Below are 25234 nucleotides of genomic sequence, written 5' to 3'. Positions count from 1 at the left end.
CTAGGCGTTACTCAGGGATAACTAACGAGATTAGTAACTTCGTTACTTGTAGTAATAATATTACGTAATATTAGACTCGTTACAGTAACTATATTACTTAGGTAACCCGTTACATTTGTAAGTAAAGTAGCTTGCGTTATATTACCTGTTTTTATAGCGTATTTCGTTATATTACTTTGTTACCACAAAAGTAATAATATTACGTAACGCGTTACATAAGTAACGCGTTACTCCCAACACTGCTGACCACTGACTTGCCAATGGAATGGCCTAACTGGCTAATCCTTCAAAGGGCGGAGTGGTTGCTATGGCTGCAGGCTTAACACATATTCCCAAGCCAACTCCCTCTCAGAAGGGACATCCAGAGTACACGACTTAAAACCAGCTGCAGACCGGCCTGACTCTACGATGTGAAGTCAAGCTTGTGCATGCTGTTGTGTGATCTGCACCAACTAAAACTTGATATTCACCTTAGCAGTTCAAGATCTAGACTGACTGATCTCTTGCAGCTATGCTTGCAGGCTATGCTGTAAATACGTTCAGCCTTCAGGCTCGCGAGGGGCCCGCGCCACAGACACACGAGACTGCGCCCCTTAGGCGCTTATTATTAAAATCAATAAGTGCGCTTGAAGTAGAGTCTAAGTTAGGCAAGGGAAGTGACGGGAACGTGACGAGTTCGGACAACCGGAGCATAGAGAGACTAGCCGAGTTGGAAAAGGACAAGTTTTCAAGGTATATAAACTATAGCATTTGTATAAATAGTACTATATAACAATATTAAATATGTTTGTTTGACCGCTTTTTTTCTTTGGTCGTTGCTATTCGTACGGTCACGTACGAATAGCCCACGTGCTATTAGTACGGTCACGTACGAATAGCTCACGTTTTAAAAAAAATTTAAATTATTCAAACACAAAAAAAGATTGCATATAGTTCACAGTCAGAAAGAGGGAGCTTTCCCTCACTCACAGCAAGAGAAAAGTCAGTGAGATCTTTATGAGGCCGACCAGCAGCAGAACGACTTCCACGAAGACAAATAATAGCCGAACGTAGTAAGGAAAAAGATAATCTGCAGCGAATAAAGGTGATCATAACATTATATTGTTGATTCTTCTTTGTAGCAAGGAGTGAGGCTAATCTTTTGTAGGTGGTTTCTGCAGGCTTGCTCATTCCTCCCAAAGCTGAGAACACAAGAGGTGTGAATGATGCCCTTTCAATTTCACGCACACGTTGTTCGTAAGTCCTACGCTTTTCTCAATCATGAGACTGAAAGCAACTGGCAAAAGAATTGCAGCGATTTGTGCTGGCCAATGGATTAAAAACACGAACATCAAAATAAGCTTGCTGGTGACGAACACCCCCAGAATCCCTAAGCTCTCACATCCAAACGAGCACCACATTCAGTATTTGCAGAACGATGAAAAAATCGTTCACTAGAGACAGGCTGCAAAGTAGGCTCAGTGGCTACATTTGGACAAACTTCTGACATTAACTGGGCTGTAATATCTCTAACTTCGTTATGGCGTAATGTTGGATAACCACCATGGGAACAGGTAAAAGCATGTTCAACTGTAAACGAAGTCCCACAGATACACTCAGTAGGCAGATGGAGTAGAGGCCAGCCATAACGGAGGCAAACAGCATCACGAAAATCATTCTTATGCAGAGCAAACCCATGCTCATCAATTGGTAAAGCAGTCAACCAGCTGGATGCTCCCTTCAAACAAGCAAATTCCCTAGCACGCTGCAGATCCAGAGAAAGCTGGGGATGAAGAGCAGAAGCCAACTCTTCACTGCTGCGACAGTTCTTGAGATAGATTTCCTGCTTCAAAACAAATTGCTTATTAAGTTCAGTGACAGTGAACTCAGTTATCTGTTCAATAAGCTCATGTGCTATTTGTACGGTCATGTACGAATAGCTATGAAATCACCTTGTGCTATTCGTACAGCAGTCCGTATGATTAGCAAAAAAGCTATTCATACGATGGTACGTACAAATAGCTTACCTGCTATTCGTAGTCACGTAACTGCGGACTAGGGTGTAACTACCCTACCACTTGCAAAATGCTATTCGTTGGCAATGGTCAGCTGCCTCCTCAGTGACAGAGATTGACATACAGTGCGTATTTAGTGGTGGCCTATACCCTACCAAAGAGTTTTGGTATGTGAGATCGAGATATTGTAATAAAGTAATCAATCACTTGAATAAAGCAGTCACATTATTTAGTAGAGAAGTAGTATCAAATTATGCAGTGCAGTGTGTTGTTATATTTGGTGGAAGACTGCCATTGTCAGCAGGCTGTGACCTCTTTTTTCTCCAACCCAGAGTCTGGATCCGCCAGTTGACATAGCTCAATCAAGCTCAGCTGACTTACTGAATTTCCATGCATGGTACAGTGACACTGCATGCTCACTTGTACTATGTATGCATTGTAGCCTCGGTAAGAGCATGCATAATACAATAATAATCATAAAATCAATATTCAGATAGTTGTACTCAAACCAATACAGGAATATCAGTTAACTGTTAGCTAGCTAGAGCTAACATACAAAAAATACAAGCATGTATATATATTATAGCTATGTCATATAGCTAGAATAAGACAACCATGGATTACCTTGTGGTCATAATGGCATGATGCTAGATCTCTGCCAAAACAATGATCATTACAGGAATATACACTCCAGTAATCAATTTGCATCTGCACTTTCGATGGACCTGAAGAACTTATGTTAGCAAAGGTAACGATTTATTTCAAACATCAGTTGTGTGACATATACACTGTACAACTTCAGAATCTGACATGGGATTGATTGCTACCCAGTGGTCGTAGTCGGTGTACAACACTAGACAGTATGCATGCAGCTCCTATAAAGCAATTCCATAGCACAGCATTCTGTAAAACTTGAAATACAGTCTCGAGGAGTTCTTAGATTGTGTCCTACAAGTCATGAGATTGGTCACGTAAGAGCTGATGAGCGGCATTAATCTTGTCATACTAGTGTAGCTGGGAGTGAGACACTTAACTCTTGTCATACTAGTCGGTTGTGTCTAGCTGAGAGCGAGACACTCATATCTTGTCCTATATACGTAGCTGGGAGTGAGACACCTATAATGTGATCAATCTGCCAAGTACATTGCAGCAGTAGCAGCAGTAGTTGTACTGTTGCTTATCTTGTAGTCAGGGTGACAATGAGGTTTGTTCATCTTGAAGTGGTGTACAATGGGTGGCTGCTAATCTAGACTGAAAGCATGGTTGCCAACTGTACAATCACACTAATTCGGTAATGCTTACTCGTTCTGCAACTAGACTATATGATCCCTTTGTGAATACTTTTTTGGTGCACGTGTTTCCGACGCTGATTCAAATAATCCCTCCTCGCCGGAAAATCGTCAGTGTCTGCCGTACAGGTTTACACAAATCCTGTCGAGAAATGATTCGGCTTGCTGAAGCGTCGATATTGCATCACAAAGATACTCTACGATACTTTAAAATCTACCAAAGCATTTGACAATTAACTCTAGTCAAAAATGTACCAGCGTAGAGCAGACGTTCACACCACCAAACATACGTGCCAAAAGCCACGTTGTAGTTTTCGGAATGCAAAAATCGTTGAACTGGCTCGTTTATTATGAATCACATGACTGCCGTACGAATAGCCACTCCGTTTTTTTTTATTGTGGGCGTCGAAATATCATGCCCCCTTTAGTCTCGTGCCCAGACATTGGCACGAGACTACCCTTTTTTACTGCCTGCACACAAAAACCTGCCAGTGTTGTGGAATATCTAATTCCCATAGTCATTTTGCAAGTCCGTGAAGGAACCATCATTATTAAATGATGCAGAAAGTGTACAAAAACAAAAATCTAATAATTAAATAAGGCAGGTAAATCCTCGGATGCATGCAACCAAACAGGATCACAAAAGGAACTTGCATGGTCATGGCAAGGAAGGTGTACTTACAAAAAATTTTTAATAAACTATCTATAAAATATAGCTAATTAAGTAAGATTGGCTGACCACCCACTCTGCATGTTCTTGCTAAGAAAGATGTCCAATTAACAATTCTAATAATTGTATTGTAAATTGTGTCATTTGGTTACTATGCTGCCCACAATGTTGCTATTTGTGCCACACATTGAATTATTAATGCTTTATCTACCCCAAATTAAAAAAGCAGTAACAGTGTACTCCATTATTCCTTACTAAATTCAACAAACTGGCATAATGCCACTTAGACTTAATTTGCAAAGGGATGAAATATGGTCACATGCTGTTATTAAACGATGAGCCCTACAATAGTTTGCGTATGTGTGCTGCTGTACATTTCCCATCAGCCATGACCATCACAAGTCATGTTTGTATTTTTATAATTATTTTTTTTGTTTGTATATCACTATCATACAGTCACATACAGTATGGTTAGCATAGTATTATTTTATTTGATTCAAGTTAACTGTTTATAGTTAAAGTAGTCAATAAACTAGTGCTGTTCAAATAAAGTACATGCAGCACAAGAAACATGATTGTTTACTGTAGCTACACCAGTACTTTGGCATTGAGGAATAATTACACTGCCAAGCCAGGGATTCTTACATACTAGAGGGTTTTGCAATCAGTAGCTGCTGTTTGCAATCAAGTCTTGATTGTACAAATGGTAGATGGTGTACTGTACTATAATAGAGCTGCATTAAAAAAAGAAATGCATTGAATACTGCTGTGTATTTTTACAAATCTTTATTGGTAATTATCACACTGAGCAGTGTGGCCTATGGCGGGTACATACATGTATGTAGACTGCTCATATCTGTTGTAGATAAAGAGATACAGAATGATTACTGGAATTGTTCGCTCCAGTGTGAGACAATATGTAGTCCGCCAGTTGACCAAGCCCCATTCTGCGTGCTTTGTAAATCATCGAATGTTCTCTAGCCACGAGAATGTATTAGAGAAGGCAAAGGAGAGACTGAGTCAACTGACTGAAGATCCTGGCAATGAAGCCAAGCTGAAACTGTATGGTTTATATAAACAAGTATGTGGTGCATGTACAGTATACATTATGTTATTATGGTAATGGTTCATAATGGGTAATTTAGAGTCGTGTACATTATGCCACAAAGTCAACAGTGTATAATGATGGGTGTAGGATAGGATTTATGCTGGGAATTATATTCTGGCAATATCGTACTGTAGTTTACACTCTTGGCTACGCTGTTGACTGAGATGATAACTACTGTATGTTGCTTACCCATGCTGAGATATCATACAGTATGCTAGTACTGTATATTAGGGATCATGTAATTTGGGCTTTCTTGTCTTTGAAAAACAGCCTCACTTTTCCTTCAGGTGGTATTGGTTAGCCCAAAAATGCTTTAAGGGCGGCCCCTGGGTTTCTATTTACTGTATTTTTAAAAATTTATCTGAGTTTTCTACTAACTGATCTTCAGCCAAGCATAATTTGACAATTCATAAGGTTATGGGCTTACATTTTTCACTGTTCGACGTCGCTTCGTCCTGAGACATGCCGTTTTACCAACTGCCGCGCATACAATACACATATCACGGACTTACCTTTGTGTCAAAAGTTTCTCTGACAATGCAAGGTGTTGATTCGTGGCAGCACAATATGGCTTCCCTGTAACTACAATGTTACTGTATGCTTATCACCTGTAGTTTCTGTGGGACACTTCTCGTACTGTTCTTCATTTATGTTGCTGTATAAACAGGTGGAACATAACTGAATACGAAGCGTAATGGCCACTGCCACTTTTCAGCAGTTGATTGTTGGGGTGCATGTTCAGATGCAAAATTTATTTTATGACATGCCTGATGCCATCCTTTCTTTTGATGTAGAATGCATGGGTTTATTAGTGATAACTATGTTATTAATTAATTAATAATATAAACAACCAAGCAGAGAAAAATTAGAAATTTTAAATTGTTTATGGATCAAAGAATAGAAAAGTAGTGAAACAAGAGAGGCTGGCTGAAATGCTTTGATTAAATGTTCATTAGTATATCTGCAGGTATAGGCAACCTCAGTTGCTTCACTAATTTTTGCTATTCCCTTGTTTCACTACTTTTTTTATTCCTAATCCAAATATTGCAATGGAAGTTTGTAAAACGCGGAATTGTGGAATAACGGAATAAGCAAAACTTATCTTTTGCAGATTGTACAAATAGTTATATGCTCTATCGTAATTTACACCTTGCAACAGCTCTATGCCACGGCGATGGATACACAGCAGCTGGGCGAGCATTAACTTGGTTGAGCACACAGCCAATCATCCTAGAACGATCTACCTTCACTAAACTTACTTATCCATACTCCTTAGTAGAGATGGGACAATACAGGATTTAAAAGTATCGATATATTACCACAAAATTATCATGATATAACGATATATTACATGCATGTCAAATTAGAGACACACAATGCTGCTTTGAGGTAATATTAACTTGATAATTTGGTTGTAAACTTTCATCTACACATCCAATGTTTAGTCTCGCATGGCCAGACCACACATTTTTCCCTTTTTGAGTATACCAACTACCACTCTTAAAAGGAAAAAAAAGGCAGTCTGGCCACAAGAGACTATCAAAAGTCACAACTATGTATAATAATATATTGCGATACATGATGTATCGATATATTGAAGTTTATATCTATTCATGTATGGACCTCTCACATGTTGTGATACAACGATATATTGATATATCATCCCATCTCTACTCCTTAGTTGATATAGCTACAAAACACTAAGACCTAGTTCTATTCTTAGGTCAAACTAGCTGCCCTTCATGTGCATATGACTGAATTTATTAGAGTCACACTATCAAGTCAGAAGAAGAGTCATAAGGGAAGTCCAGTGGTTGTGTTTGTCTTTAAATGGATTTCAAAACTCTCAAGTTTGAATCAAGAGTGTAGGTAAGTAAGTTTAGCGAAGGTAGCTAGATTGTTCTAGGGTGATTGGTTGTGTGCTCATCCCTTTTAATGCTCACCCAGCTGCTGTTTATCGATTGCCATGGTGTGCCACGCAGACCTGTTACTACATTGGAGGTAAATAAAGTATAATTACTATATATAGAGAATCTAACTATTTGTACAATCTTCAAAAGATAAGTTTTTCTTATTCTATTATTCCGTTATTCCGTATTCTGCATTTTACAAACTCCCATAAATATTTTCCTTCTACTTGTAATGTGTGTTGTGTCATGTATGTAGTACTATGTACTGTACATGTAATATAACTTAATTACATATTTTTGCCCTTTTATAAGGCCACCATAGGACCTTGCAATACCAAAAAGCCAGGTGTCTTTGATTTGGTTGGACAGGCGAAATGGAATGCTTGGTATCGTCTTGGAGATTTATCTCAGGTACCGTATTAATGTATAGTACAGTATATCTTTGTACATGTGTACTACTTACATTATTAATTATCATACAGTACAATAGTACTGTATAGTAGGGACATCGAAGGTGTGGGGGCAATCCGTGATATAGTATAACCCGAAAACCTGTCACGATTTTTCCTCATAACGACATGACAGTATTGGTTAGGTAAAATCAAGCCCTAAAGTGTCTTTAGATCGACCCCAAACGTTTCCGTCAAGTTGCTACAGAATTTTTTTTTAAAAATTATTTAACAATTTACTACTGCCTGCCTGCCTGCCTGCCTGCCTGCCTGCCTGCCTGCCTGCCTGCCTGCCTGCCTGCCTGCCTGCCTGCCTGCCTGCCTGCCTGCCTGCCTGCCTGCCTGCCTGCCTGCCTGCCTGCCTGCCTGCCTGCCTGCCTGCCTGCCTGCCTGCCTGCCTGCCTGCCTGCCTGCCTGCCTGCCTGCCTGCCTGCCTGCCTGCCTGCCTGCCTGCCTGCCTGCCTGCCTGCCTGCCTGCCTGCCTGCCTGCCTGCCTGCCTTCAGTCAAGTGTAGCAGAAAACTGGCTACAGCTACAGCCCTAATTCTTTCGCAGAAGCATTTCTAGCTCACTTAAGAAAAAACCTTTGGTATATTGATAAACATACAATGCTTGCGCTATTGATGTACCTTTTATCCTTCTTTACCATGGTCGTCAGTCAAGGTTCTACCGCTGAGTGTTAATAGACTACAGTATGGCTTCCATCTATCAGTGTATATTTCATCAAACTATTCGAATGCAATTTGAATACACGTGGTTGCCGGTCACTCGTACGTGACTCGCTGTTGATACTGTGGATTTTCTGTCTGTTTGAACATTGCGTACTGAGTATTGCGTATTGCATTGTAATCCATGCGATTAATGCAGTACACGCTTCAATTATGCAGTACGCAATGTTCAAATGGGCAGAAAATCCACAGTATCGATTAATGAGAGCAACTTGCGCCAAACTATATAGCAATGTGTAAGTCAATAAATGTGACCGAATTTTGGAAAACCGTCGATATACGCACAACAGTACTTTTGTAATAAAACGCATTTAAAAACTATGGGTAAAAAACGCAAGCTCCAGAAAAAAATTATGCAAGTTTTTATTGCCTCACTGGTGGGCGGATTAAGCCTCCAATGGATAAATCCTGGGCATCATCGTGTTCGCCTGTTCATAAAGAGTACAAAAATCTTTGTTTCATCTCCATACAGGAAAGGATTTCAAAGTTACAAACGCTTGTTTACGTTGCGGTGACGAAAGAATTTACCGACTATCGTTTTTCAGTGAATTTGCCTTCCTTCTCGAACACAGAAGCACGCCTGGGGCAACAATTATACCTTGGTGGATGCACAAATTCATGGCGAACACAATGGGAAAAGATTCAATTTCGTACGCCGTTGTATCAGTAAGTTATGATGGTTTATGTAAGCGCCTGTAGATTCTTTTCTCGATAGCTTCTGTACATATCAATTTATTTGCTCGTCCGGCTGTCTAGTGCTGTATTTCCAACGCTGCTTAACTTATGAAGCTAAAACTTAGCTAGTCCATTCCTCTGTCCCTGTAGAAAACAAAGAACAAATAAAATGCATTATGAAAATTGTGTGGATATCGACGGTTTTCTAAAATTAGGTCACAAATATAGTTTATTTAGTAACAATTTAAAACCGAGTAGGGTCATTCAGGTCCCGCTTTACAGATTATTCGGGTCTGAACACACTTGCTAAATTAAGTGTGGACGTGTTAATGCACGTCATAGCATAGCCCTGCTTCTTTTGTGAGCCACGCCTACTTACATAAATTACTGTCTGTAGACATATGGTAGCCATGCCCATTCATCGGTCTGTAGGTATGCACGAATCCACGTCCATTATTGTCTGCAGGCTTATTTAGAGCCACGCCCACTGATCAGTTGTTATTGTATGAGTCATAATCTAGTATAATAGTGCTGTGATTAACTCTTTTAAAATATTGTGACTGGTTTTGTGAAAAGCAGGCTATTTAGTGGTCATGAGCTTGCAAAAAAAAACTTCACAAATAAGTATAAGAAAAAATTAGGAATTTTAAATTAGAGTAGGGACAGTGTATAGTGCTGCAATAAAAAAGTACTGAAACAAGCTGGATCGGAGTAGTACGTAATGTCCAAATATGCAAAACAATAAGAAGTGAATATCCCTACTGTGCTACACTCAATGCACAGTAGGGATATTCACTTCTTATTGTTTTACAGTATTTGCACAGTAGGGATATTCTTGTTTTACAGTGTTTGGACATTACGTACTACTCCGATCCAGCTTGTTTCAGTACTTTTTATTGCAGCACTATACACTGTCCCTACTCTAATTTAAAATTCCTGTTTTTTTCTTATACTTGTTAATATATACATGTTGAAAAGACATACAGCATTTTCACTTTTATATTGTATGTTGTAGGTTGAAGCTGCAGAACAATATTCCCAGTATGTTTCAGACCTGGTAGGTGAAGTATCTTCTGCTGCCAAATCAGATACCACTCCTGTTAATTATCAAGATTTACTAGTGAACGATACCAAAGGAGTTCGTATCATAACACTCAATCGTCCGTCAAAGTATAATGCCCTTAATTATCAAATGTACAGAGATTTGATAGATGCTTTTTCTTCTGCGGCATCAAACAACAATGTCAATGCAGTAGTTCTTACTGGCACTGGAAAATATTATTGTAGTGGTAATGATTTAACTAACTTTGCCCCAAGTGACAGCCTAACACCACAAGAAATGGCTTCTGCTGCAAGATTATTGTTGAGGTACCTGTACAATACTGTATGTACTGTGAACTGTGTATTATAGTTAAAGCGTCACCATGCATGTGTTTGGAAATAAAGCACAGGGTGGATGCCGAGAGGCTATTGCAGCAAAGGCAAACTGAGTAGTTTTAGTCTCATGACACCTTGTATTTTCGTAAACACAAGGTGTTATATTGTATTTCTTGGTTGTCTTCATTCATCTTGTGTACCCGGACAGCTTCAATTTTTGGTGATCAGATTCTCAGTAATCTATTTCTAGTCATATTAGGATTACATGTATTATTTTGATTATTTTGGCTAATCTTACCAATTTATAATTTCATGTACACTTATGTGATCAGTCATGTTGTTTGAGTGGGGTTGTTTTTGTAACGTAACTGTACTGTATCTTCCACTTAACTGTACTGTACAGAACAGTTGCAAGTAATATATATATATATATATATATATATATATATATATATATATATATATATATATATCAAGACACACGGTAGTGTGTCGTGCGGCCCAAGAAGCTGGCGCGCCACACCGTGAGTATATTTACAGGAAGAAAGAAAACGTCATTTTCACACTTTTGTATCTCGGTGATAGCTTATCCGATTGAAACCAAATTTGCTGCAGAGTTGCCCGCTAGCTAGGGGAGTCTACATTCCAAATTTGAAGGAAATCACTCAAGCCATTTCCGAGATATGAGCGGCCAAAGTTTCATTTTTTTTCTTCGTTTTTTTCTTCTTATTCTTCTTCGTCTTTTCACACACTTGCAAAAATTGATATAAAACGCAAACGCGTGCTCCGATCGCCTTGAAATTTGGCAGACAGAGAGGGAGTCCAAAGACGAATCCTAGCATCACATTTGGTGCAAATCCGATGAATGGTTCAGGAGTTATGGCCGATTATTCGCGTAAAACAAGATCGATTTGTTGTCATGCCTACAGGGTAAACCGCTTCATGGAATGAGTTGAAAATTGCTATGCAGATGGAGTAACCATCGTAGGAGTGCCTTTTGGTGGTTTGAAAGGAATCGAGATTAAGACCACTGAGATATGACACAAAACCCAACCTGTGTCACAATTACGCGATCGATTTTTAGTAATAAAAAAGTATTAGTTTTTACGCCTACTAGGCAAACCGCTAAGAGCAATGAGCTGAAAATTGGTGTATAGCTGGAATAATCTTCATAGAAAGTCCTTGCAGTAGTATAGAAGAATTGGATTACAAACCACTGAGCTATGATTCGAAAGCCAACTCCGTGTACCAAATGCGAGATACTGTAATAGAACAGTCACCCTAATAGAGCATTCAGCTAATTTATTTACTCCATTATAGAATTCTATTACATCACAAGTTATTCTGTAGGGACTTCAGCTGCAAACAGTTAATCTTATAGACAGTTCAGCAAGAAGCAAGTCACCCTGTGGAGAGTTAAGCTACAATTATATCACTGTAGAGATTCAGAACATTACAAATCACACTGAAGAGAATTCAGCTATAAACAAGTCATGCACCCTGTAGAGAGTTCACCTACAATTAAATCACTCTCTAGACCATTCAGCTACACACAAGTCACTGTGCACAGAGTTCAGCTACAAACAAATTACCCTGTAGAGAGATCAGCTACAAACAAACCACTTTGCAGAGAGTTCAGATACAAACAAATCAATCTTTAGAGTGATCAGCAACAAAAAAATCAACTTGTAGAGAGATCAGCTAGAAACAAATCAACCTGCAGAGAGATCAGCTACAAACAAATCAGCTTGTAGAGAGATCAGTTACACACAAATCAACCTGTAGAGAGATAAGCTAGAAACACATCACCCTGTAGAGAGTTCAGCTAAAACAAATCAACCTACAGAGAGATCAACTACAAACAAATCACCTTATAGACAGTTCAGCTACAAACAAATTACCCTGTAGAGAGATCGACTACAAACAAATCAACTTGCAGAGAGATCAGCTACAAACAAATCAACTTGTAGAGAGATCAGCTAGAAACAAATCACCCTTTAGAGAGTTCAGCTACAAACAAATCAATGTGCAGAGAGATCAGCTACAAACAAATCACCATGTAGAGAGATCATCTAGAAACTAGACACAATGTAAGGAGTTCAGCTACAAGCAATACACCCTGTTGAGATTTCAGCTACAAACACATCAACCTGTAGAGCGATCAGCTAGAAATAAATCACCCTAAAGAGAGGTCAGCTACAAAAAAACACCCTGTAGAGAGATCAGCTAGAAACAAATCACCCTGTAGAGACTTCAGCTAGAAATAAATCAACCTGCAGAGAGATCAGCTACAAGCAAATCACCCTGTAGAGAGTTCAGCTAAAACAAATCAACCTGCAGAGAGATCAGCTACAAACAAATCACCTTATAGACAGTTCAGCTACAAACAGATTACCCTGTAGAGAGATCGACTACAAACAAATCAACTTGCAGCTACAAAAAATCACCCTGTAGAGAGATCAGCTAGAAACAAATCACCCTGTAGAGACTTCAGCTACAAACAAATCAACCTGCAGAGAGATCAGCTACAAACAAATCACCCTGTAGAGAGATCAGCTAGAAACTAGACACAATGTAAGGAGTTCAGCTACAAGCAAATCACCCTTTAGAGAGTTCAGCTACAAACAAATCAACCTGCAGAGAGATCAAAGCACCTTATAGAGAGTTCAGCTACAAACAAATTGCCCTGTAGAGAGATCAGTTACAAACAAATCAACCTGCAGAGAGATCAGCTACACACAAATCAGCTTGTAGAGAGATCAGCTAGAAACTAGACACAATGTAAGGAGTTCAGCTACAAGCAAATCACCCTGTAGAGATTGAAGCTGCAAACAAATCACCCTGTAGAGAGATCAGCTAGAAACTAGACAAAATGTAAAGAGTTCAGCTAGAAGAGGTCACCTTATAGAGAGTTCAGCTACAGAGAAACCATCATGTAGAGAGTTCAGCTGCAAACAAATCACTCTGTATAGAGTTCAGCTAGAAAAAGTCACCTTGTAGAGAGTTCAGCTACAAAGAAACTGCCATGTAGAGAGTTCAGCCTCAAACAAATTACCGTGTAGAGAATTCAACAACAAACAAATCGCCCTGTAGAGGGATCAGCTAGAAGAAGTTACCTTGTAAAGAGTTCAGCTACAAAGAAACCATCATGTAGAGAGTTCAGCTACAAAGAAAGCACCATGTAGAGAGTTCAGCTAGAAACAAATCACCCTGTAGAGAGATCAGCTAAAAGAGGTCACCTTGTAGAGAGTTCAGCTACAAAGAAACCATCATCTAGAGAGTTCAGCTACAGTACAAAGAAATCACCATGGATGTAGAGAGTTTAGCTGCAAACAAATAACCTGTAGAGAGTTCAACAACAAACAAATCACCCTGTAGAGAAATCAACTAGAAGAGGTCACCTTGTAGAGAGTTCAGCTACAAAGAAACCATCATGTAGAGAGTTCAGCTACAAAGAAAGCACCATGTAGAGAGTTTAGCTGCAAACAAATCACCTGTAGAGAGTTCAGCTAGAAACAAATCACCCTGTAGAGAGATCAGCTAGAAGAGGTCACCTTGTAGAGAGTTCAGCTACAAAGAAACCATCATGTGGAGAGTTCAGCTACAAAAAAAATCACCCTGTAGAGAGTTCAGCTAGAAGAAGTCACTTTGTAGAGAGTTCAGCTACAAAGAAACCATCATGTAGAGAGTTCAGCTACAAAGAAATCACCATGGATGTGGGGAGTTTAGCTGCAAACAAATAACCTGTAGAGAGTTCAGTTAGAAACAAATCACCCTGTAGAGAAATCAGCTAGAAGAGGTCACCTTGTAGAGAGCTCAGCTACAAAGAAACCATCCTGTATATAGTTCAGCTATATTTTAAGTCACCCAGTAGAGAGATCAGCTGCTAAAAAATATCCTGTGGGGAATAATGGGCATGTAATAAATATATGTATATAATTTGTATAATTACTAATAAAATCAAAAATAATTGAAGTATTAATAATCTTCTATAAGTTCTTATTCTTCTTCCTGTGGTAAATAAAAAAACACATGGGTTAAAAAAGCCCCAAAGTCAGCCTATATATGCAGTATACAAATACAAAAAGAAGTGATATCTAATCAAAAACAGCCAAGCTGTAAAAAAAGGTGCGGCCCCCAAAAAGGCCATGGTGAAAAAAGATTTGAAATCCAAGGTGGCGGCCAAGAAATGGCTGTGATGGTACTGTAGGTTAATGGTAAAAATTTTAATAACGACTATTCAGGTGAATTTTGTGCCACTCGGTCTTGGCATCAAATTCACCTGAATTGTCGTTATTAAAATTTTTACCATTAACCTACCATCACAGCCATTTCTTGGCCGCCACCTTGGATTTCACATCTTTTTTCACCATGGCCTTTTTGGGGGCCGCACCTTTTTTTTACAGATTTGCTGTTTTTGATTAGATATATATATACATCCGCACAAAAACAGTTGAGCTGTGAAAAAAATTGTGCAGCCTTAAAATGCCTGGGTGAAAAAAGTTGTGAAATCAAAGGTGGCGGCCAAGAAACGGTTGCAATGATGTTAATGCTAATAAATTTAACGATGGCTGTGTGTTTTTGTGTGGATTTCACTTCTTTTTGTGCATTATAATTAAGTTCCCAAAACCAGCCTATGGCTGACTTTGAGGTTTATTATTACTCACATTTCTTCTTTTCTATGTACACTTGTAGATACAATTGAAGATAGACTTATAAATGTATTTCATTGCATAATTTAATTCAATATTTAATATTATTATAATACTCTAATAGAGTGCACATTTTTGAGGACTTCTAATAGAACATACATAGAATGTTCTAGAACAATCTTGTCGCTGTAACTCTATTGCTATTCAAACTATCAAAAGGCACTGCTATGATGATCAGCCCATCTACACACCAATTTTCAAGTTATTTCTATACTCGGTTTACCCTGTAGCCATGACAGAAGTTTGATCTTTTTTTATGTGAATAGATGTTCATAACTCCTTGAATATTCCTCAGATTCACAACAAAATTGGTACATGAATCCACCATTACACGCACTTCATTTGTGCCAAAGATCAAGGCAATCGAGTTACACGTTTGCATTTATAGCAATTTTTGCAAAGTGTGCGAAAAAGAAATTGAAGCCCCCGTAACCCCCATATGGCATAAGAAGAAAAAAGTAAAGAAATTAAAATGAAACTTTGAATGCTCTTATCTCGCAAATGGCTGTTGCAAATTTAATGAAATTTGCTGTGTGGCGTACCCTACCTGGGGGACAGCAATAATGCAAAAATGGTGTGCTTTGGAGAAAGGCCATGGAGCTACAGTATGCATATGAAAAGGCTGTTTTCTTTCTTCCTGTCAATATACTCACGGTGTGGTCGCCAGCTTTCTTGGCCGCACGACACACTATCGTGTGTCTTGATATATAAAGTTTGTGTACTTTGTCGTACTATTATAGCCTCATATACGTGATGCCTTTTTTCCTTTGACAAAATGTTTTAGAACTGCACTAATGCTGAATTACTGTATGTTACCAATCAGCTAACAAATGTAAAAAGCAAGTTAATGTTGTGCTACTGTTAAAAACCAGGTGTCTAGTTAATAGTATCTAATCCGAACAGCAAGCTGTGAATAGGGGTGTGGCCTTTGAAAAATAGTATAATATCATTGCATTTTGGCTTCCACTTTTGATATCACGTTTCTTTCATACTACAGTAGTTTATTTTTGGATAGAAGTGTTTTTTCTGTACATACAGTATTTCAAACTTGTGTGTGGGGGTGATAAAATAAAGTGGCATACAGCTGTATTTTACTACAAAAAATCACTGTAACTTTAGAATAGAGTAAGCTATAGGCTTTCTGTAAAAACCAGCCTAGGGTGAAAGCTTCAATTCGACACCAAATTTGTGGATTTTGGACCATGTAAACATTAAATAGAGAACATTAAATTGCAAATTGCCTGTAAATGTCAAATCTGAGATGGCTCCCTATTGAATAATAATCTACTTTTTGCCAAGTTTCATGCTTAAAGTGCACAAAAGGCCTTTTTACAGACTTACAACCCTGACTATTACTGAGGTACGAAGGCATGATAATTGCGTTTCTTGCTTCCTGTAAAATACGCACCTGTTTGTTGCACACCCAAGCACGTTGGCTTTCCGCGGCTGCATGACACACTGTCGTGTGTCCTAATCCATGCAAAAACAGCCAAGCTGTAGGAAAGGTGCAGCCTTCAAAAGCCTGAGTGATGAAATCAAAGGTGGCAGCCACGAAATGACTGCAATGATTTTATTGATAATTGCAGCCATTTCTTGGCCACCACCTTTAATTTCACAACTTTTTCACCAATGCCACACCCTTAATTTTTACAGTTTGGCTGTTTTTACATGGATTTAAACATCTATTTGTGCTTTAAATGCCCCCATACAGTAGCTACAATTATTCATTTACCAATTTATATTGTAGTCAGTATGAGTCCATTTTCCTTCCAGTTCCATATTTGTATCATATACAAGCATACATGTATTGAATGTGATTTTTGACTATTATGTAATCGATGTTATTTTGTGAATTCTAGAGATTTTGTGGACTCTATTATTGACTTTCCAAAGCCACTTACTGCAGCAGTCAATGGACCAGCTGTAGGAATAGCGGTTACTACACTAGGATTGTGTGATTTGGTGTACTGCAGTGAAAGAGTAAGTTTGTGACACTAACCTTGTTAAATTTACTACTTCATGTTGCAGGCTACATTTCACACACCATTTATGGAGCTTGGTCAAAGTCCAGAGGCTTGTTCATCCTTTATATTTCCTAAGATCATGGGATATAGTAAGGTAAGCATAGTAACTGTTTGATACACTAAACAACTGCATTAACATCACTTTATAGCTTTTCCTATTTTTAATGGCCAACACGGCTTTGCTGCTTTGGATTACACATAGACATACAGTGTACAGTACATTGTACATGTACCATAACAAATTTGTTGACATCACAGTCATTTCTGGCCACCACCTTTTGATATTATCCTGTTTTAGAAGACTGGATTCATTTTTCACGGTTTGGCTGCTTTGCAAGATGTCTGTGGCTGGCTTTTTTGTGCTTGTTCTCTGTGCCTTGTACTGTATGTATGCTGTATAACACATATAGATAGTGAACGAAAATTTGAGTAATTGGGTAGTTTGGACAGTCAAGTAATTTGACAAGTTACTGTAAGTGGAGAACTGTTAATGTGTTATATCTACTGTATAAAGCTGAAAAGCTGTCCATCTATCCACTGTAACATAGCACTGCCGAATTTGCTGCATAGTAAGCTTGTACCAAGGAATGTATTAACAGAAATTTCTAGCATGTTACGTTTGCTGTACGGTGACAAAAAAATTGCTATTACTGCAAGTTCATAAACAAGTCTTTCGGATACTGCTACAGTGTACTTCACACTACATGGAATAGGAATTGCAGCTCTACACTGTTGATCTGCTGTACATTGTAATGACCCTTTGGTGGTAGTTCCACAGCAATTTCTACCACTAGGGTGTCATTACATACAATTGAAGTCTTGAATGTTTTCTGACTCATGTCACGTCCACATTTCGTCAGTAATTCTCTTCCATCTCTACAGTACATGTCTACTCTCTACCCTAAATTACAATATTTTTATTAAAAGGTGGAATTCATGCCTATAACTAATGAACTAACCTTACAATTTAAAAAGAAGGCAAACAGACCCAAATTTTGAAGCATAATATAACATGAATTTACAGAAACACGGTTACCTTGAAGCCCATTGCTGTGTCATTAGTAGTGATGTCAGATACATGTTACATGTTCAACTATTCTAAACAATGCGCTATGAAGGAAAGCGTGATTCTGTGCTTCTAGACTAGGAAATAGGTGGGTCAAACAAAGGAGAGGAAGAGCAACATGATGCATCTCTGGAGTGACGTCTGTTTTAAAACATCGATGCCAAACAGCACAAACTCGTGGTCTTTGGTGTTATTCAGGTAATATAGGACTCTGGAGAAGGGCAAGAACAGTGCAGTGCAGAACTGAAGGTTATAGGAACATAGCTTTGAGTGAGCCAAAGGCAAAAGAACCCAATGTAACTTTGTTGCAGCTACTACTGTAGGAGTGATTGAGGAAAGAGGAGAACTAGTACTGTACATATGTTAGAACTTATGAACTCCAAAGAGAATTACAGCGGGCAAGATAGAGGTTCAAACCCAATCTGTTTGCACATCAGTGCAGCAGATGGATGTTGGAGGCTCTTTAGTCTAGTTTTAATTCCCTGAATCACATAATCACAACTTTAATTCAACTTCACTGTGTATTCAACTGATAAATCATATGGATGCACAACTTAACTCCATACATGTATGTTGCATATGTGTACAGTATTAGCAGTTTGTTTCAATTTTTTACAAATACAGGGTATAGTTGTACAGATGCATGTGTGTGTGCATGTGTATAATAAATGTACAAGGGTATACAGTGTACACAAATTTGAATATATAATGCTGCATAAATTAGTGTTATACAGTCGGCTATACAGTCAGTGGGTAAAATGGATTACAGACATAGATTCTAAAAGTGTATATTGAATGTGTATGGTTAAGTACAACAAATATATTACAGTACTCATCACCTGCTCAAAGGGCAAGCACGGTAATCATATCAATCACTTAGTTCGACCATGAAAGGAAGGTATTGCTGTTAGTGGAATATAAAACTGTAAAATTTTAAGAGGAGAACTTCAAGTCAATTGTCACATAGCCTTTTATTATACTGTGTGATACTGTACACTTGAAGTGTACTGTACCTGTTATTTTGTACATAAAGTACAGTGTATGTACAGTATATGTGTATACTGTAGGCAAATGAAGTTCTTTTATTGGGTCACAAAATGACAGCAGATGAAGCATTTGCTAATGGTCTAGTTACAAGAGTATTTCCAGATGAGCAATTTGAGGAGAAAGTTAAAGAAATTGTTGACCAAATAGGCTCATTACCACCAATGGTATGTATATCCAGTATTGATGCAGTAGTATTGTTGTACATGTACATATACCCCCACTTCCTACCATGTATATTAGCCAACTGAAAATGGCAATACAGGTGGACAGATTATTTATCAACCATATACATAGTACATACTGAACGTAGCTAAATGGTTGAAATGTGAGAAAAAATCCACATTTCATTTCTAGCTGTTTTTCAGGATACAGCTCAACTTTTACATACTAGTATAGTAACATTTTAAAATCTGAAACTAGCTATGTGCAGCACTGTATAGTATATGTACGTAGCAGTCTAAGAAAAATGCATTCTGAGTAAAGTGAGCTATCTATTTCGTGGTGGCAGTAAGTGTCATTAACAGACACGTGTGGTTTGGTTCCATTGCAAGTTTGGGAAAGAGTTGTAATGCGTGTTGTGCTTTTATGGCTTCCTCGCAGGAAATGTATGGTGGAAAGTTTGATTGACTGTAAATATTGTGTCAGGCATGAAATTTTGAAATATTTTTAGTGGATCAAACAGTACTACAAATTAGCCAAATTTCAAGATCGTGTGTAATTGCATTCACAAGTTATTAAATGTTTTTTGAGGATCCAGCTCAACGAGTACATACTATAAATGACTGCATTCAGCCACCAATGGTACCAAAAATCCTTGGATGTTGTAAGGAAATGGCAATGCGAGGTGGAGATGAGAAACTAATAATTAAGTTTATGTGGCCTAATAAGGCCTGATAATTGATTGCAGCTGTATATGTAAGGACTGTGTACTACAGTATATAATAATTTCCTTCTATATAGCCACATCATACATTACCGTATACGTACATTGTATGTGTTTTCCGAATGTTTTAAACCCCAACATTACTGTTGTGGATGCATTTTGTAACTGCCATGCAAGCAGCAGATGGGAGGCAGCCATAAAAAGTTGTGAAACAAGGAAGACCTGCAGATATACTAGTGGATATTTAATCCTGAAGTAGGGATTAAATATCAGGGTGTATATCTGCGCTAGTAGGTGTCCTTCCTCATTTCACTACTTTTTATGCTATGATTTTTAAAAGCTTCCTTGTACTGTACTCGTTCATTTACTTTTTTGTAACATACATGTAGGTGAACCTGCACATACAGTATACTGTATCAAGAGAATAAAATTGCACCAGACGTAATGTTTTTGTCTGAACGTGCACCCCAACTATCAATTGCTGAAAAAGTGAAATGGCCAGTACACTTCATTTTCAGCCCACTGTGTGGTGTTACAAATGAAGACCAGTATGATAAACGCCTCTGCTATCGGTCCGATCACTATGAAAAAATACAGACAATTTACCCTACAAAGCTACTGTATCATGTCTACTACCACGAATTGACACCTGTGCTGTTAGCACAAACTGAAGATACTGTATGAGGAGAAAGGTAAGTCCATGATGCATACATTGTATGTACTGTGCAACTGAAAAGGCACCTGTCAGGCTGAAGTGACGTCTAACAGTGAAAACATCAAGCCTGTAGCCTCAGTTGAAGGCATTGGCAGGAAGTTAGTCAGTTGAAAATTCTGCTAAATAATTTAAAAATTCCATAGCAACTTCTCAGAATCCACTTTTGGGTTTGATTCTATCTAACCAACACACTGCCAAGACGCCATGAAGGTGGTTTCTGATCAATTATTATTATTTTTTTGTGAAGAGTGCAAACCTTAATGATCTCTGATGATAAATCACAATGGTTGCACATGCTTAAATTTATTAGAGTGTTTATGAAACACACGTACCTGGTAGAAGCTATCGTTGCATACTGTACATTGTGCACCCTGTAGTTATCCCTATACAGTAACGTAACATGAAATGCAGGGGAGATACCCGGTCTAAATAGTCTAATAGAGCAGTCAAGCATATTTTAATAGAGCATTCATATAAATATCCATGTATCAAACAGTACAGTAGTACTGTTTAAGGTTACGGGATAGTGAGCGACTGTCAAACAAAAAAAAATTATTACATACTTAAGCGAGCTTGGTGTTGTTGTGTTGTGTATCAGCTGGTAACAGGCTTAAATTGTTGGGAGAATCCTGCTGACTGGACAGTTACAAGGTACAAGAAAACACACGGCGCGCATGTGTAGTTTTGCTGACTAATGGCGATATTTTCCTGGACCACAAATCAGGACTGTCAGTTGTTAACATTTTATTGACATTTTTCTTTTTGTTAACATTTTATATAAGCAGACTACTAGTCTGGCTTCTTGTCTAGGTCCTGATGGAGCCATTTGTTAGAAATAATGTTTCTAGTGCTTGTGATATCAATTTAAAATTAATTTTGTGATCACCGTAGGCTATATTGTAGTCATATTTCAGCAACTGTACACATTATTCACAATTCCTCTTGTCAGTCCCTCACAAGTGATGTTCTTCAAACCTTAGAATTGTTAGTAAGTTCTCATGGTTCTTCATTGGTCTGATTTTTGGTTCACAGTTTACACTAATTGGCATGGGGACAACTCATGTTTCATAACAACATTTGAATTCCATGTCGATTAATGAGAAGTTAAGAATGCATAAATATTTGGTAACAATACATTAAGAAAAATCAAACCCATAATCATGAAAAATGATCGATAGTGTACATGTGGGGTTTACAGTAGCCCATAACCTTAAGTAGGGATTGCCCATAAAATGACGCACACCACCTAAAATGCAATCATCCTAGAAACTTCTTATGGGACGAAAATCACCTTTACGGAATAGTATTAGTCCATCTCACATCAAATACAGCAACTAATAGGCCTTTTTGTTTGTTTAAGGCAGTGAAATGTTGTGGTTAGCCTGTGACAACATAATTGGTCTACGACGTGGCTTCCGGAGTGCGATGTCGCCTTCAATGACTAATACTCTACATTACCATTGATATTGGCGGTGTTTGTACCAGTGCAGCTGCCATATATATCGCTAACAATTTCCTATGAATTGGTAAGTGTTGGCAAGTGGTGGATTATTACTTTCAGTGCTAATTCGCAAGTAATTAGTGAGATTATCAAGTTGAAGCCGTCTGCCATGTTAGGTGAATGATAGTCCTGTATCATTCACTGAAACAGCATGAAAGGAGAGTGCTGTACGCAACGATGTAGCCTAGTTCAACAGCATGGTACTCACAAACTATCCAAGAGCTACAGTACAATAGCGTCAGATAAATTCCCAGCAGTGCGTAGATTCCTAGCGTCACTGCCAGCTACTTATATGTTCTTTAGTCTCTCTAGTAAGCTGGTTTCTCTATACAATAACTACCATCAAAGTTTGCAGTACTCTGATCAAACGGCACCTTCACCATTGTTCCAGGTACGTCAATCACTATAACACCACTATTTTCTGTTGTTGCCATCCTTAGCTTGGCTTGAATGGCTAGTGGTGGCAAGAATGGTGGTGAACTATCATTAGCACTAGAACTATCACCAGTGGCTTCACTAACTACAGCACTAAATGAAGTGTTAAAGTACGTGAACAGCCGGAAGCATCTATAGAAACTTGGGATGCATATATGGTAGTATGAAAAAGTTTCAGCTTTTTAAAAAAAAAAGTATTTTTGTATAGGAGTCAATGGGAACCGCAAGTTGTGGGTAGCAATATCACACTCCAGAAAAGTGAAGGAAGTAATTAATACTAATGACATATTTTTAGTTAAACGAAAAGGCCTATATATAGTAGGCCGGATATAGATTTTTTTTAAATTTGCCAAAAATCAGATTGCCTGACCACAGTCTCAAGGCTAGAGGCCAAATGAGGCAGCGCATGGCCACCATTTTATGCTACAATAATAAATTCACCAGTGGGATGTGCCTTTTGGGGTTCCAACAAGTTTGTGCCCTCTGCCCCTTGTCTTTCCTTTTATCTTCAGTCAGGCTCATCCTCTTGTTGTTGTTGTATTGAAACCATATCAAAGCATTAACTTTCCCTATCAATACTTTCCTTGAGGAGCATACAAACTTATTTAAGCACTTGCGCTTAGTAGATACCTGTAACTTTATGATAGGTTCAATGCCACGTCTATTAATTTATTTACGTGATTTTGGTTGATTGATAACGATCAAGTACTGAGACCACATCTCTTAACAATTTATCACGATGAAACACCCAGTTATTATTTGCCTAGCTGTATTCATTATGCTAACACAACGAAAATATGAAATAGTGACACATCCCCTGGCTGACTCGAGATACTCTAATACAGCAGTAATCCTAATAGAACAGTCATACGTGTGTATAGCTGTATATGCTATAACAAGAAACCAAGTATTATTAATTTTAAAATGAAGTAGGGATCCTAGCAATAAAAATGTTAAAACAAGACGGTATTACAGCAAAGGGCTGAGCAAATAGTTTGAAGCTTCAAAGCTTCGTTCGGTTTCATAACGTTCAGATGCTGCTTTACCCCACCAAAGCTTTGTTACCATGGATACTAACAAGTTAAACCAATTGCATAAGTATTGTCACTCCTTGTGGAAGCTGCCATTTATGTATTTTTGGTATAGTTACAGTTTTAAACAATGGTTATACTGGAGCTATAACAAAGTGTAGGAGTTTGTACTACAGTCTATAACCTACATACAATAACCATCAATTGTGTTCATTACTTGTTGACGTAACATGTGTAATGATTCTTCAAAGCATTTTCAAAAGAAGCTTCGGAGGATGTATTTGTACATCTATTACAGCGCTCGGTAGGAAAATTCCTACTTTGTATTGAACAAAATGATTGTTGTAACATGCCAATGTAGGGATTTTCCCATCGAGCTATGCTGTAATGCCATCATTCATCTCTTGTTTTACTACTTTTTATCGCTTGGATCCCTACTTCATTTTTAAATTAATAATTTTTAATATACTAGTTAAATTGAAGCGAGAAAGAACTCTATTTACATGTATGGAAAATGACATTGTGGGAAGTTTGAATCTCAAGTGTTTCCATTGGGAAAACTACTTACAAATTTAACTTTTCAGGACAGAAGAAGCGACTTTTTTTGGAGGAGAGGAGGGCGTGCTACACATTCAGAGAAATTGAAACATGCACTGTAATTGTGCATTTGTGTATGTACAGTGCAGTTGTGTGTATGAACAGTACATGTGTGTGTGTGTCTGTGAACATGTTCCTTTTGCACACATGTTGCTCCATCTTATATATGAGTTTGCCTAAACATTGCTCATGCTTATACTCTGGATGCAACGTTTAATAGTGAATTGCAAAGATGCAGATCAAGTGTACTTTATGTCCTCCATTCATGTATAAAATAAGTGGAGAGAATCTGTACTTCAAACTATATATCTTTCATTTTTATTTCTGTAGTCACTCAGAAAATCTAAAGAACTGATTAGAGGGTTAGAAACTAGTTTCCTTAAAGATGTAAACGACAAGGAAACATTACTGTTGGAGGAGAGGTGGCAGTCAGAGGAGTGCTTTAATGCCATTATGAAGTTCATGCAACGAAAGATTTAGTGAGAACAAGTGAACTACATTTATTAGTTAGTGTGTATAGCACTCATAATTCTAGTATTGGTGTGTATACTCTTGTTATTACTGTGTGTAACTCAATGCTGGAAATGTATTGCTGTTGGTTATGGCAGTATAACCCATAGATGCATGTTAACAAATTACTGTAAGTAGATGAATATTTAAGAAACATCAAAATTAGTAATTGGTATTGTTACTGCTTAGACATTCAGTTTCTAAATTGAATGTGGTGACAAAACAGTTTACCAGTGGGACTTGTACACCTGTACACAATACTTGCATACACTACTATAACCAGCTAATGTAAGTAAGTGGATGCTAAAAACTAGTTCTACAGGGGCTATACCGAATTCTGGAAAAATTAGTCACTATTAAAATGAAAAGATCAATTTACTCTAATAGAAGTCAAGTAAGTTTTTCCCTGGCTAAGTTCATGGCTAAAGAGTTATTTATTGTGCAGGGCCTATATACTTCATAACTACCTTTTATTCCAAAAATGTTTCCCATGGCTATGACCTGCATAGGTAAA

General features: G+C 38.0%; 1 protein-coding gene across 1 annotated transcript; it reads left to right on the top strand.

Moving 5' to 3' along the window:
- Positions 1–615: 615 nt before the first annotated feature.
- On the top strand, positions 616–24786 carry LOC136264256 (enoyl-CoA delta isomerase 2-like). The gene is made up of 8 exons (XM_066058966.1): positions 616–732; positions 4819–5034; positions 7284–7382; positions 9838–10190; positions 16771–16891; positions 16940–17029; positions 19069–19212; positions 24541–24786. Exons 2-8 carry the CDS (start codon positions 4834–4836, stop codon positions 24688–24690), a joined length of 1158 nt encoding a protein of 385 aa, XP_065915038.1. The 5' UTR covers positions 616–732; positions 4819–4833; the 3' UTR covers positions 24691–24786.
- Positions 24787–25234: the final 448 nt, after the last annotated feature.

Source organism: Dysidea avara, chromosome 8 (genome assembly GCF_963678975.1).
Source record: "Dysidea avara chromosome 8, odDysAvar1.4, whole genome shotgun sequence".
In the NCBI taxonomy this organism is placed as follows: Eukaryota; Metazoa; Porifera; class Demospongiae; order Dictyoceratida; family Dysideidae; genus Dysidea; species Dysidea avara.
The sequence above is the reverse complement of the archived record's forward strand: the minus strand, read 5'-3'. Positions and strand labels throughout refer to the sequence as shown.

Coding starts and splice junctions, on each gene's coding strand:
- LOC136264256 (XM_066058966.1), top strand. CDS start 4,834: ATGATTACTGGAATTGTTCGCTCCAGTGTGAGACAATATGTAGTCCGC. Junction 5,035..7,283: donor TGTATGGTTTATATAAACAA/GTATGTGGTGCA, acceptor CCCTTTTATAAG/GCCACCATAGGACCTTGCAA. Junction 17,030..19,068: donor AGATCATGGGATATAGTAAG/GTAAGCATAGTA, acceptor TGTATACTGTAG/GCAAATGAAGTTCTTTTATT.